This window comes from Anolis sagrei, chromosome 3, assembly GCF_037176765.1.
Source record: "Anolis sagrei isolate rAnoSag1 chromosome 3, rAnoSag1.mat, whole genome shotgun sequence".
In the NCBI taxonomy this organism is placed as follows: Eukaryota; Metazoa; Chordata; class Lepidosauria; order Squamata; family Dactyloidae; genus Anolis; species Anolis sagrei.
Window position 1 is genome coordinate 10654076 of NC_090023.1, and position 15514 is coordinate 10669589.

General features: G+C 41.4%; 1 protein-coding gene across 12 annotated transcripts in view; it reads right to left on the bottom strand.

Moving 5' to 3' along the window:
* TENM4 (teneurin transmembrane protein 4) overlaps positions 1 to 15514 on the bottom strand; it is an 892306-nt gene that overhangs the window by 119278 nt on the left and 757514 nt on the right. For all 12 annotated transcript variants that reach the window (XM_067466483.1, XM_067466479.1, XM_067466482.1 and 9 more), the window contains one exon: positions 10839 to 11055. In XM_067466483.1, coding sequence (XP_067322584.1) covers positions 10839 to 11055 — 217 coding nt within the window. The remainder of the gene's footprint in view (positions 1 to 10838; positions 11056 to 15514) is intronic.

Sequence of the window (15514 nt, forward strand, 5' to 3'; positions counted from 1 at the left end):
TTTTAGTTTTGTTAATCCCACAAACAAACATTACATTTTTATTTATATAGATGTATAAAACCACCTTCAGGTTATATCTATAAGGTGTATATGAACAGAAATGAATGTCATGTTTAGGCTTCGGTTACATCTCCAAGATGTCTCATGATGTATGTATATGCAAATACAGCTATTTCCAAATCTGACAAAATCAAAATTAGATAAAGGACACTCAACTTGTACTCATCAAACACCACCATTATCCCTATCCCTAACTCTACTACTATTTCTAACCCTAATATTAACTGCATTTCTATCTAGTGTTGTATTGTAAATTAGTGTGGGGCCAGAAAACACGTTATAAACCCACTAATTACTCGATATGTAGAAGAACAATGAAAACAAGAATATCTTGGTGCATTAATCTTGAATATAAAATTTTCGGTTACCACTCTTTCACTATTTTTTACAGATTGACACATGTCTGGATCCTCATCTCTTGTCTTAATAAGGACTTGGCAATATGGTGTGAAGACTGAAGGGAGAACACGGATCTAGAGGATAGATGGGATTTAGTTTTGATGGCTCCCTGGAGATGGCTAGTTATTAGGGATGTCTGAGTGGAGCAAAGAAGAGTGAAATGGACAGGAGCCACTGGCTGGCTGTCATTCATTCTGACAGGCTGTGGAAGCTTTCCTCTGATGCTGCTGCCACAGTACCTTAAAAGAAATGCAGCCACAGCACGTTTTTCAACTATGGGTGGGAATTGCTTTGCTGAGTTGGGTAGAGTGAAAAATAGTCAAATTTTTGGGGAGGGAGGGGTGGAAAGATTGGAGAAAGAAGCATCAGAATTGGAATAAAAATGAATCTTTGATATCTGCTGAGGTTTTGCTTCAGGATCTCTCTTGGATACCAAAATCTGTGGACACTCCATTCTCATTATGGTAAAATGATGTCCCTTATTTTAAAAATTGACAAAGTCAGGTTTTGCTTTTTGGAAATTGCTTTTTAATGTTTTCAAGATGTGGAATCCATGGACTCCATGTATCCCTCTGTATCCACAGATCCATGGATCTGTGGATACAGAGGGCCAACTGTATGTCCACAAACTCCAGTCCATCACCAATGGATTGAACAGATGCCATTTCCGCGTGTGACAATCTTGAGTTATTCCTCTTCCAAAGGAAACCAACCACACTCAGCCGGCTTTAATGCAAACTGCAAACACTAGGATTCCATAGCATTGTATGGCACAATGCTACGAAATCCTGTGATTTGTAGTTTGGTGAGGCAAAGAGGGGAAAGCTAAGGATTATGGAAAACCATAACTACAATTATTCCATTACCTTAAGCCATTTATAGTTTGGTGAGGAAGAAAAGGCTAAACTTTTCTTCAACTGCCATGATTTCATAGCATTGAGTCATGGCAGTTAAAGTGGTGTCAATTTGCATTAATTCTATAGTGTACTTTCACTCTCAGACAGCCCTGAACTTCTCACAGTTTGGGAGAAGCTGATGAAGCCAGAAATACTAGCATTTTGATGAAGACCTTCAAATAAAACAGGCTGTTCTGGTGCCTTCTGAATGCTTCACATAATTTTATTTGGGGTGGGATGGGGGTCGTGATGTCTAGTTGTTAAGGAATTCAATTAGGCAGAAAGAACCAGAGGAAATCTGAAATTCCTTGGGAAGTCATAAAATAGATGGAGCAAAAGCTTTGTGTATTTCTTGGCTTCAAACACACAGATGTCATCTTTTCTCTGCGGCCGTCGAGAGGAAGACATTAAAATGTTCTTTAAGCCGCTAATGAAAATGTGGAGCATTTTATGCACTCAGCTTGATACAATTTTATTTTACGATGCTATGGTAAACGGCACTGTGGCTATTGAGCTATTTCTTTCAAGAAAAGCTGGAAGTAGTCATCTGACTCATGAGATACTAGTAGCTTGTCTTTCTCCGTACTGACTCATCCTGTCAGTCAACTCCCATGTGCCATTCAAGGCTGGTCACAGCTGGGATTTATGCTTCAACACTTGCATACAGCTGCTTTACCGTCTTGGAGCATTCTTTGTCTCTTTTGCTATGATTATCCAGCAAATATGTAGGAATAGTGGACCACTGTTGCTGCCTCTGTAACCAAAACTCTGATGATAAAATAAACTGATCGGTGACTCCAAACATTTGGATGGCTGATAAGAGCACAAATCAAATGCCTCTTCTCATACTTTCAAATAGACAGGCCACATTCAATATGGCACATGAAAGTACACCTAGAGATAGATAGTCAGAATACTGTGTTGTTTTGCTATGGTTGTCTTTCTAAAAATTCTAATATTGTTTTCTGTTTCAAATTAGATTTTTGTTATTTTGGGTTGGAAAACTCAATTGACTGGGATATTTCATGATGATTATGATGATGAACCCTTATGGCAGTGGTTCTCAACCTGTGGGTCCCCAGATGTTTTGGCCTTCAACTCCCCAAAATCCCAATAGCTGGTAAACTGGCTGAGATTCGGGGAGTTATAGGCCGAAACATCTGGGGACCACAGGTTGAGAACCACTGCGTTATGGGGAGGTGGAAGCTGGCAGAAAAGTTGCAAGGAAGGATTCATCTAAGGGCAAGTCTACACAGGAAAGAAAACCATGAATTGATTTCTAGATGCTCAACATGATGTTTAACTACTTCCAGTGGGTATTGCAGGGTTTCTAGGGTTAAACTGAATTTGTCCTGCCTTATAAAAAGTGCTAGAAACTGGGTGTCCCACAGCTTTGGGGCAAGTGGACAGCTGGATTGGCCCTGATTTGGACCTGTCTGCTGTTCAGATTGGACACCATCTCCCTCTACTTCTCAGCAGCGGAAGGGAAATGGGGATGGATCATGCCTGTGTTGCCATTGCTTCCAGCCAGTCACAGAGCTCCATATGAGCTCCTCTCCACTGTGGGCACCTTGTTTTCATATCAGCAAAGGCACCGGCATGACCAGAAAGAAGCTGGAGAAATTGATGTTTGAACGAGGTCTCATGAAAGCCAGAAGCTTGTACAAAGCCATGTTTGGTGAGGAGCAGCTGAAACAATATGGATGGTGAGGTGACCATCCAATGGTACCGATGCAGTCTTGGGCCGGTTGGACCAAACAAACATCAACAGATATTGGCTGGGTGTATCTGTCCAGCCTGGACCATTTCTGCTTTGGGTTGGCAGCAGATTTAGCAGCTAGTGTAGACTTTCTCAAAGTCTTGTCTTCATTTGATGTTGGGTTGTGCTTCTAACTATAGCTGAGGGGTATGAGATGCTGTAGCCTTTTGGCTATGTATTCTTTGCAATGCCTTCCCAAAGGAAAAGAACAAGAACAAGTGAAGAATGGAAAGGACAGAAGATGTCTCATTTTGGGAGAAGCATTATGGTGAGCCTATACTCCAGAAGAAAACGCATTTCCACATAGAAAACGCAGTAGGATAAAATGTATAATACGCATCCACAATTTTAAAGACATATCTCCACCCCTCTTTGCAATAAAACTGCAATTGCTCCATTGTCTGGTGGAGTATAGGCAAGCCAATGACCTGTAACAGCTTGCTTTTGGGAGGAACTTATTACTGAATTATGAGCAAACAAGTGGTGCCAAGAAGCCATTCTGATGCTAGAGAAGAAAGGCGGGAGGAAGAGACATGTCCTAAGGATGATAAAGACAAAAAAAAGATAGAAAGAAGACACTGATGAATCACTTCAATGTATAAAAGTTAAAGACTTTGCCTTCTCCCCAAAACCAGCCATCCTGCATTATTCATGGACGAGGAGAGATGACAAAACTAAGAATGAGTGCTCACATTGAAATGAGCATTTATGATGATAAAACAAGCCACCACGTTAAATTCCAAATGCAAAGAACGTCTCTCCCCATCATCCTGATGAGCAGATAACAAGTGCTCTTGTGCCATTTGTTCATTCTCTTATTGATTTCCCAGCCACTTACTCTGGCCGTTTGCTTTGTATCTTTAAACCATTTTTAGCTGTCCATCACCATAAGGACTGGCAGGAGAGACATGGTATTATTCAGCCACTGGCTTTTGAGAGTGATATCTGAGAGCTCAGTTCTCTCTCTGCAATGGCAAGGGGTTCCTGTATTGCAACAGAGGGCAAAACACTTGACATCGACATGCCAAAAACGGATGCTGGGAAAATGCCACTTTCAGATGGAACTGACTTTGAGGACATGGCAAAGCTTTTTTTGGTGCTTCTGTTCGCCAGACTGGATGGACAGATAGTGGAAGAGCCAGAGGATAACAAGTTCAATACTAAAGTGGAGAAAACTTGAAAGAGACTCTTCCACCTTCTGCTTGCTCCAGAACTAATTCATCACAGGGAGGAGGGAGCAAGCTTGTTTTCTGCTTCCCTGGAGACTAGGACGCGGAACAATGGCTTCAAACTACAAGAGAGGAGATTCCATCTGAACATGAGGAAGAACTTCCTGACTGTGAGAGCTGTTCAACAGTGGAACTCTCTGCCCCAGAGTATGGTGGAGGCTCCTTCTTTGGAAGCTTTTAAACAGAGGCTGGATGGCCATCTGTCAGGGGTGATTTGAATGCAATATTCCTGCTTCTTGGCAGAATGGGGTTGGACTGGATGGCCCATGAGGTCTCTTCCAACTCTTTGATTCTATGATTCTATGATCATAACTGCACATACTCTCCAACCTAATTGTATTTCCCCCAATATTTGGTAAAACACATGGACAACAGGGATAGTCATTTCTCCATGTTCCTTTTTGTGGAGTGGGGATTTCCATCTTACTTGATTTTATTTCACTAGATAGATTTTTTAGTTAGTGGTTAGTTATCCTGAATCTGCTTGTTATGGTTGTTACAAGCCATCAAAATAACTTCTACTTATAGCAATCCTATGGATGAGAGATTGCAAGACTCCTGGTCACCTACTGCCATGCTCAGGTCTTGCAAACTCAGGATTATAGCTTTGTTGATTGAATCCATCCTTCCATCACTGAAGGTGATTATCTTTTCCAATGAGTTTGAGAATAATAGAATAATTATTCTATTATTATAGAATAATAGAATCATAGAATCAAAGAGTTGGAAGTGACCTCATGGGCCATCCAGTCCAACCTCCTGCCAAGAAGCAGGAATATTGCATTCAAATCACCCCTGACAGATGGCCATCCAGCCTCTGTTTAAAAGCTTCCAAAGAAGGAGCCTCCACCACACTCCGGGGAAGAGTTCCACTGCTGAACAGCTCTCACAGTCAGGAAGTTCTTCCTTGTGAATATTCTATTCTATTAGTTGGAAGGGATCCTGGGCCCTCCATGTTGTAGTTGCTGATGTTGTTTGTCAGTTTCACTTATGGCAACCTTACGAATGAGACACGTCAACATCACCATGTTATCAACTACCCTGTTTGAGTTTTCCAAAGACAGAGTCTTGGCTTCCTAAACTGGATCTATCCGATTGTACTTTGGCTCCCCCCCCCCCCAAATTCCTTCTGAGCTACGATGTATTGTTGCTTTTCTGAGTCATATCTTCCCATGTCCAGAGTATGATAGCCTCAGTTCTAGGCTTCTAGGCTTAATTTGCTCTATGATATATTAATTTGTATTTTCAACAGTCCAACTTGCATGGATAAATACAGAAATCAAACACACTCTAACGTAAAATGTTGTTTCTAATTATAAACTGCATGCATCTCCCCTCGATCTTAAAATAGGCCTCAAAGAGAACTGAATCTGAATATGAGGTGGAGATATTCAACAGCGCTGAGCATTGGGAAATGGAGAGATTTCCCAGATAACCTGGTTGCTATAGGAGTTTCAGCCACTTTATGGGGGAGAAGAGTAATAGAATTGCCGTATGCTTACAGATCTCTGGTTGTCAAGGGAGAAAGCTCATTAAACATGGGCATGATGTAGAAGCGATGTAAAACAAACCTACCTGTCAAATATTCACACCCCACCAAACCCCAAACACAACCTCGTTATGCATGGCTCTGACATAATCTTCAATATAACAACATTTCCAGTAGACAGCAAAAGCTATGAAAAACGTGGTTCTTCTTCAAATCAGAAAAAAGGGTGGGAGGAGTATGACAATCCTGGCAATAGCTCGCCATTGCAAAGCCCATAGGCAGTGAAGGAAGTCAGGCTTTGTTTATTCCATCAAGCTTCAGAGATTGGTACTTGATGGCTGGTATCATGACAGCCAACCTCCCACCTAAAGGATGACAGTGTTTTTAGAAACACTCATTCAGTCCTGGAATACAGGATCATAGGAAGCTGCCTTATATAGTAGAGCCCCCATATCTATGGGGAATATGTTGCAAGAACCCTCCTGGTTATTGCAAATAACAGCAAAACCTGTCTTTTGATTACACTTGGTCTGGAAGCATACCATAAATGAACAATGCAGGATTTAGAGAGACCCCAAAAATACATCTGGAGGTATTTTTTGGAGGGGAGTATGGGTAAGTGAAACTGTGGGTATCGAGTCTGTGGAGAAGTGGACCATACTATCTTGAGTTAGGCCAGTGGTTCCCAGCCTTTTTTTGACTAGGAACCACTTAACCAGGGACTACTTGACCACTTTGACCAGAGACCACTTGACAAGTGACAACTTTGACCAGGGACCACTTGACAAGTGACAACTTTGACCAAGGATCACTTTAGACCAGGGACTACTCTCCAACATTGGTACCAAAAGGGTTACGAATCACTGGGTTGGGTAAGTTTTTTGGGCTGTATGGCCATGTTTCAGAAGCATACATGTTTCAGAACCCATACAGCCCGGAAAACCTACTGTAACCCTGTGATTCTGGTCATGAAAGTCTTTAGTTATGAATCAGTTTTTGGTCAACTTTAGATTTGGTTTGGTTATTTGGGATGCCGATTCAGAAAATTACATTGGATAGACTACATCAGCTCTAGTTTCTGATACAGAACATATGCCATCCAGTAGTTACCATCTGCTCGCCTACAGAAAACCATGTTTAATAATCTAGAGCCGATGTGGTAGTAGTCATTTTTCGTGGGTAGTCAGCCTCTCCACTCCCGGTATCCTTTGGTACTATAAGAGGGTTTTGCAAGATCAGTCGCTCTCATTGCTGTGTGGTTTCAAGGCAATAGTATAGTAATGATGAGGCTGTGGACCATATTTTTGATCTTGAAGACCACTGGTGGTCCACAGATCAGAGGTTGGGAACCACTGAGTTAGGCTATTGGTTCCTCTAAACCAATTCTAGGTTCAAATTGAAAGAAAATAAATTCTGCCCAAACATTAGGAAGTCCTTCCTGGAAGTAAGATCTGTTGGACAGTGGAATACGTTGCCTTGGATTGTGGTGGAGTCTCCTTTGGAGGTTTTTAAACAAAGGTTGGATGGTCATTTGTTGGGGATGCTTGGATTGTGCTTTCTTGCATGGGAGAAGGGGATTGGATGCTGTAATGAAACTACCTTTTAGCTGGCTAGGCCGAAGCCTGCTTGGCAGTAGCTGGCCCCCTGGTTGTTGAACAGAGAAAGGAGGAGGAGTCAGGCTGACTGCAACAATCAGGGGTGGAGTCAGCTGGAAGGAGGGAAAGGGAGCTGTCTTATCTGACAGGGAGAAGAGTCTGAGAGACAGAGAGAGAAAGTTGGATTTTTGAGAGCAGGGAACTGAGAGAAGTGAGAGAACTTTTAGGGAATCTCTAAGGTTTTGGAATAAGGGGAAGGCAGGAAGCCAGAGCTTTACTGAGTTAGAAGAACTAGTAAAGGAGGGCGGTGCCTTAGTGAGCCTTGTAAAGGTTTCACAGATACCTTATTGCCATTTGTCTTGGGTCTGTATCCCAGGGAATACTGTGTCTAATAGTAGAACAGTGGTTTAAAGAGATTCTCAGATATAAAAGTTATGTCAGAGTGAAGTGTTTGATTCCAGCAACCAAAGTTTTATGATTACTTCAAGATACTGTACCGCTCATTACATCGAGTAGTTGTTCATTTTTAATACAAAATAAACTCTTAATTGTTTCATTGTTAATTAGAGTGGACCTCAATCCTTTCGCCTCTTTTAGAATTAATTCTCTCATCATAGTTATAACATACTCAAGCCAAATTTACCTCGTATACATTCACACCCTGTTTGGTTCCTCAGGCCATATTACTGAGGTGGTGGCGGCTACTACTACCAAGATCAGTAGGTCAATCACTTAGACCAACGTAGGGTCAGCCCTTTTGGTGATTTTTATCCTATTGGGGGTAAAGGTGTGTTGGTAGTTTGACCGCCCTGCCCAGGGTTGACCCTTTAAGTTCCTTTATATTGGTGGCAGCGGTGGGATTGGTTGTTCCCCCCTGCCCCTGGTATCTTTGATTTCTTTATAGATGCCTATACTAACAGCTAAAACAGTGCTGGGATGCTGAAACCCATTAGTCTTGTAGGAGACTTTGGAGAGCTGTATTGACCCGCACTACACACACAAAATCAACTGTATGCCCTTAAATACCAAAAGGGATATTGGAATCATTTCCCCCATCTTTTTAGTCTCCTTGCTTTGGTGATTTTAGCCTCTTTTAAGAAAATAGTTAATCTGAAGTTCCTTCTGTTTCACTTCCCATCTTCAAAAAAGCATCTTTCAGCCCCATAATGTTTTATTGGGTGTGTGGTGGTGGTCAAGGTTGTGAGAATTCTGAAAGCCACTAGAGGGCATTTGAGAGCAAAACAACTGCAGTAAACATATTTTGACCCATAACTGCCCACCTTTAAGTTAAAGTAACAGATGTCTCGAGGGGAGGGTACTATTTCTGAATACCCTCAACGTCTTAAAAGCTCTTCTTGGAGCGCTTCTCTTTTTTTAAAAAGCCCCTATTCTCAACCTATTTTTCTTATTGGGAGGATTATTTCAACACTGTCAAGATTTCCAGAAAGTGATTATGCAGACTACAGTGACAATTTTTTTTGTCTATAATCTGATTTTCTCAGAAGCACATTCACTTTGCAATTGTTTGAAAACCAGCCGGTGATGCCAAGCTTTTAGGGAGGGTAACTTGCTAAAAACATCATTTTGATATATTGTCGAAGGCTTTCATGGCCGGAATCACTGGGTTGTTGTAGGTTTTTTCGGGCTATATGGCCATGGTCTAGAGGCATTCTCTCCTGACATTTCGCCTGCATCTATGGCAAGCATCCTCAGAGATAGTGAGGTCTGTTGGAACTAGGAAAAAGGGTTTATATATCTGTGGAATGACCAGAGTGGGACAAAGGACTCTTGTCTGCTGGAGCTAGGTGTGAATGTTTCAACTGACTACCTTGATTAGCATATAATGGCCTGACAGTGCCTAGAGCAAACTTTTGTTGAGAGGTGATTAGATGTCCTTGTTTGTTTCCTCTCTGTTGTTGTGCTGTTGTAATTTTAGAGTTTTTTTTAATACTGGTAGCCAGATTTTGTTCATTTTCATGGTTTCCTCCTTTCTTTTGAAATTGTCCACATGCTTGTGTATTTCAATGGCTTCTCTGTGTAACCTGACATGGTGGTTGTGAGAGTGGTCCAGCATTTCTGTGTTCTCAAATAAAATGCTGTGTCCAGGTTGGTTCGTCAGATGCTCTGCTATGGCTGATTTCTCTGGTTGAAGTAGTATGCCTCAGAGCATACCTCTGAGGATGCTTGCCATAGATGCTGGCGAAACGTCAGGAGAGAATGCCTCTAGACCATGGCCATATAGCCCGAAAAAACCTACAACCCCCCAATCATTTTGATACCTTTTAGTTTTTCAAATTGCATTCAGTTCAACACTAAAAGAGTTTCCAAAAATCATTTGTATTATGTGGACCTAAAAAGTTTCTGATCTGTCTCTTTTTTAAACACAGTGGAGCTTCATGATCTTCTGTTTCAGATATGATGTATAAGTCAAACTAAAATGTTTCTGATCTGTCTCTTTCTTAACACAATGGAGCTTCATGATCTTCTGTTTCAGATATGATGTATAAGCCAACCTCATGTATGAGTCAAAGCAGGTTATGGAGGAAAAATATGGATTTTGATGAGACCTATTGTTGAGTCAAAAGTCATTCCAGCTGTCCTTACTGTCGTCACCAATTCCCCATTGAGGAAGTCAATAAAGGCTGAAAGGCAGTCACAGCAGTGAGGTTTGATGATTCTTTTAGATTCTGCCAGGGCAAAGGCTGGTGTAGAAACATATAATGAAATTTGAATGGCATCGAACTGCATTATATGGGTCTATAGAGGGCACGGGCAAACTTTGGCCCTCCAGGTGTTTTGGACTTCAACTCCCACTATTCCTAACAGCCGTGGGAGTTGAAGTCCAAAACATTTGGAGAGTCAAAGTTTGCCCATGCCTTCTGTAGACCCACATAATGCAGTGTGCTCCAGCCTCAGTTTTGCCACTTGCTACTTTACTCAGAGGAGATGCTTCATTGTTTGACAAGAGCTAAGGTACAGTGTTCACAATGGCCCACGGACAAGTCAACCCAGGGTTTTTTGAGTTGATTTTGTACTAAAAGTTCTAGACTTATACATGAGAACATAGGGTGGCATGACAGACAACTTGGCTCTTGTTAGAAGAAATGAAACAAAAAGGACTCGAATTCTTGAAAAGATGTCACATTGAGGAAGGGGCAAGCTTGTTTCTGCTGTTCTGGAGAACAAATCCAAATAATAGGAAAAGAGATTCCACTGAAACATTATGGAGACCTTTCTGATGGTAAGGGCCATTGGACAGTGCAATATCCTGCCTTGGAGCATGGTAGAGTTTCAATCTCTGGAGGTTTTTGAACAGAGTGCTTTGCCTGCATGTTCCTGAGGTTGGACTGGATGGGCCTTGTGGTCTCTTCCAACTCTATGACTCAAATATTATAAGATGTTTTGACTTACCCTCCGGTGAATGGATTCTCTCCGGGAATGACGTGGGTGCTGTCCTTCCCAACTAGAAACTTGACCCGATCGTAGAAGGAGTAAAGGTTCTGCTGGGTTACAGGGGCCTGCGTCTCCTGTATGATGTCCAAGGGATCCGGTGAACCCAGGCAGAGCGAGTTGGTATGGCACAGTGGCTGGAGGCAGCAGTCCGGGTCCATACAATCCACTAATCCATCTGTCAATTAAACAAACAACGAAGGAAGGGTTGAGCAGATGTTACGAGGGTAGAGGTGAAGGAACAATGGGTTTAAGTAATTTTCTTCTCTCTGGGTAACACTGCTAAAACGTTTGTGCATTTTTTCTGAAGATTTTATTTTGCATTATGGGACTTTGTGCAAAAAAATTAAATAAAATTAATCAATTTCTTTGGGAAATACTCTTTTTTTTTTTGTCAGCCTTTTAGAATGGCTGGCCAAGATTTGCGAACTAGCTCAAATGGATAAATTGACTATGCTAAGCAAGAAGAAAACTTCGAAAACTTCAAGAAAAACCAGGATGTGTTTATTATGTTTACGCAAAAATGATGGGAGTAAATGTCAACTTTAGGATTTATGAAATAGATTAATGTTATTAACAGTATATATCTCCCTGCTCATTGCTGGAAAAAAAAAACCCACCTCCTCTCTTTGAAATTCTAGGCAAGATCTGAAAAGTTCTGAGCATTCCCAGTATTAAAAAACTCTAAAATTGCAACAGCACAACAGAGAGGAAGCAGGCAGGGGCATCTAATTACCTCTCAACAAAGGTTTGCCCCAGGCACAGTCAGGCCATTGTATGCTAATCAACGTGGTCAGTTGAAACATTCACACCTAGCTCCAGCAGACAAGAGTCCTTTGTCCCTCCCTGGTCATTCCACAGATATATAAACCCATTTTCCTAGTTCCAACAGACCTCACTACCTCTGAGGATGCTTGCCATAGATGCAGGCGAAACGTCAGGAGAGAATGCCTCTAGACCATGGCCATACAGCCTGAAAAAACCTACAACAACCCAGCAAGAAATACTGTTTACCCACAAGCATAATGAAATTACATATATTAGAAAGCAACACTTTCTCATTACTTTATTTTCCAGATCACTAGACTGGGCCACAGCAACGCGTGGCAGGGGACGGCTAGTATATCTATAAATATTAAAGTGCTCAGCCACAGCTACACACCAACACTATCCACTCTCCTCATTGCTCCATTTTATTTGCTGTTGATGTCTCAATATTTAATGGTGGCAGCGGTGGGATAACAAAATAGAGATCCCTCCTGCCTGAAGGTTTCTCTCTTTATTTTCTGTGTTGACGTTCCAGTATGCAATCCAAAACTGGAGGACAGGAAGAACATACGCGGCCTCTCCCTGGGCTCTTCCTTTGTTTTCCTGACTTAGATTAAGTCTGCAAGGATGGAAATAAAACTGCAAGAGGCAGCAGGGAGTATGTTTCATGGGAAAACCCAACCGCAGGGTATTGGAGATGAGGCACGGACTCAGCTGAACTAACCTTTCACTTAATATTTCTTTCTCTCCTCGAGCAGCAGACATTTCATCCTCCTTTCGTTATCCTGATCAGGTGTAAGTATGACAAAGGGTCTTTGCCATTGACATGTTTAAAGCTCTTAAACTCGCCGAAAGTGGATCTGGGATTCAGCTTTTGAGCTCCCTTTGACTTTTAATGGGTGTTATAGGATTACGTTCCCTTCAACTCGGGAAAATTTAGCATCTGCTTCAGCCGGGCAGATTCAAAACACACACTCAGGCGCACAAACAGAAATCAGCTCACAAGAACCGGGCAGAAACGAAAAGCACATTTAGCGGTGCCTTCAAAACGTATGGGTTGAGGCTAGTAAAATGCTTTTTAAAAAACCCTATGGTGATTACATTTCAGGATTACTCAATTTATATGTTGAAACTGGCATGTCTGTAAAACAAAGTCAAGAATCAGTTCAGCGTCTGAGACCCAAGTCACCTTTCCAAATATTCCAGAATCCAAACTAAGCTACTACATTTATTTATGTTCTTGCTCCAAAAGCCAATCTGATACTGAGATAGAGGTATAAATATTCCAGAAATTTGGAAGGCATTTATTTCTGTATCTGCTCCATAAAATCAATGTGGGGCTTTCCATAAATTCTGAAGCCATGGAGAAAAAATATTTTCCCACTTTTATGAGGAAAGGGATTGAATATTCATAAATACTAGCTGCCCCCTGCCATGCATTGTTGTGGCCCAAATGGGGTTCTGTGTGGGAAGTTTGGCCCAATTGTATCATTGGTGGGGTTCAGAATGCTCTGTGATTGTAGGTGAACTATAAATCCCAGCAACCACAACTCCCAAATGTCAAGGTTCTATTTACCCCAAACTCCACCAGTTTTCACATTTGGGCATATTGAGTATTCGTGTAGAGTTTGGTCCAGATCCATCATTGTTTGAGTCCACTGGATGTAGGTGAACCACAACTCCAAAGCCAAAGGGCACTGCCCACCAAACCCTTCCAGTATTTTCTGTTGGTCATGGGAGAACTGTGTGCCAAGTTTGGTTCAATTCCATCGTTAGTGGGATTCAGAATGCTCTTTGGTTGTAGGTGAACTATACATCCCAGCAACTACAACTCCCAAATGACAAAAACAATTTTTGGAGTGAAGGACAAACATTGGGTTGTTAGGTGTCTTGTGTCCAAATTTGATGTCAATTCATCCAGTGGTTTTTGAGTTATGTTAATCCCACAAACTAACATTAAATTTTTATTTATATAGATTAGGGGTGTGTGATATTAACATTCAATTGGAAGTCATTTTGTTACTTTGGAAACATGAAAAGTGTATGATCACAATCTGGTTGATTATGAATGATCAACTTGAGAATACCAAATGAACAAGAGTGGGTTGCTGTGAGTTTTCTGGGCTGTATGGCCATGTTCCGGAAGCATTCTCTCCTGCTGTTTCACCCACAAATATGGCAGGCATCCTCAGAAGTTGTGAGGTCTGTTGGAAACTAGGTAAGTGGGGTTTATATATCTGAGGAATGCCCAAGGTGAGAGAAAAAACTCTTGTCTGTTTGTGACAAGAGTGAAAGTGTGCACCGGGACTGTAGCACAGCTGGCTTAAGATCACTTCTGACCAAAAGGTCATGAGTTCAAAGCCAGCCCAGGTCAGAGTGAGCTTCCAATCAATTTGTGTAGCTTGCTGTCGACCTTTACAACCCGAAAGACAGTTGCATATGCCAAGTAGAAAATTTAGGTACCGCATATGCAGGGAGGCTAATTTAACTAATTTATGATGCCATAAAAAACTCCAGCAAGCATGCAAAGAATGAGGAAGTACTTCATCAGTGTAACAAATGGAAGGTGAAGCAACAGCTCCCCTGGTGGCCAAAATACCCTCATCAAAAAGCTGGCATGTTAATATCCTCTGTGTGTCTGTCTTTATATGTTGTGTGTCTATGGCATTGAATGTCATGTATATGTACATTGTAATCCATCCTGAGTCCCTTGTGGGGTGAGAAGGGCAGAATATAAATACTATAAATATCAATCAATCAATCAAACAAATAAGTGTTGCAATTGGTTGGCTTGATTAGCATTGAATAGCCTTGCAGCTTCAAAACCTGGCTGCTTCTTGCCTGGGGAGATGTTACCTGGCCCTGATTATTTGCTGTCTAAAATTCTTCTGTTTTCTGAGTACTGCTCTTTATTTACTGCCCTGATTTTAGTGTATTTTAATACTAGCAGCCAGATTTTGTTCACTTCCATTTCATTGTTTCATCCTTTCTGTTGAAATTGTTGAAAAATGAGAAAAAAAATACTAGGAATGTTAGTAAACATGGAGTAATATGAGGTGGGGGATGTCCCAACTCCTTGATTCCTCCAGTCTAAAACTAATGCTTTCTCAAAGCTCTCATACTGACCAAGTGCTGCTGAAGCCTTGAAACAAGGCTATTTCAACAATGGCAATTTCCTTTCTACTGGTGGTGCAGAAACCCGCGAATATTCTAAATATGGCAATTTCTGTTCCCATTCACAGAAGCAGAGATTACAGACTAAATCCTCATATTTGACACATCTGGCGCGGGCAAGCGGTATTGCCGCCTGGAGTCTGTTGCAAACAGAGACAAAGACCGCCGTATCTAGTTTCATGGGAGAGAAGAAAGTGCCCTTTGTTTTACAGTTTGCATTTTTAATAGCACGCGGGGAGGGGTTTTTTTTTGCTTCTGGTAGCCCCTCTCTTTTGTTTTCTAACTTTTTTTCATGGGAAGTCATTTGGGCCATTTAGCACCAGATGTGCAAAAGTATCCAAAGCATCCAAGAACATATATATTCCAGAAGGAGCAGAGTTTTTGTGTGATATATATGTGTATCTATCTATATATAAATGCTCTGTGCATAATGAGTACCTTAAAAACAAAAGAACCAATGAAGTAAATCACACCAAATTTGGCAACAAAACGTCTTACAACACAAGGAGTGACCATCACTCAAAAAATTATGATTTTGTCATTTGGGAGTTGTAGTTGCTGGGATTTATAGTTCACCTACAGTCAAAGAGCATTCTGAACTCCACCAATGATGGAATTGAACCAAACTTGGCACACAGAACTCCCATGACCAACTGAAAATACTGGAAGGGTTCCAGAAGGGCATTGACCTTGAG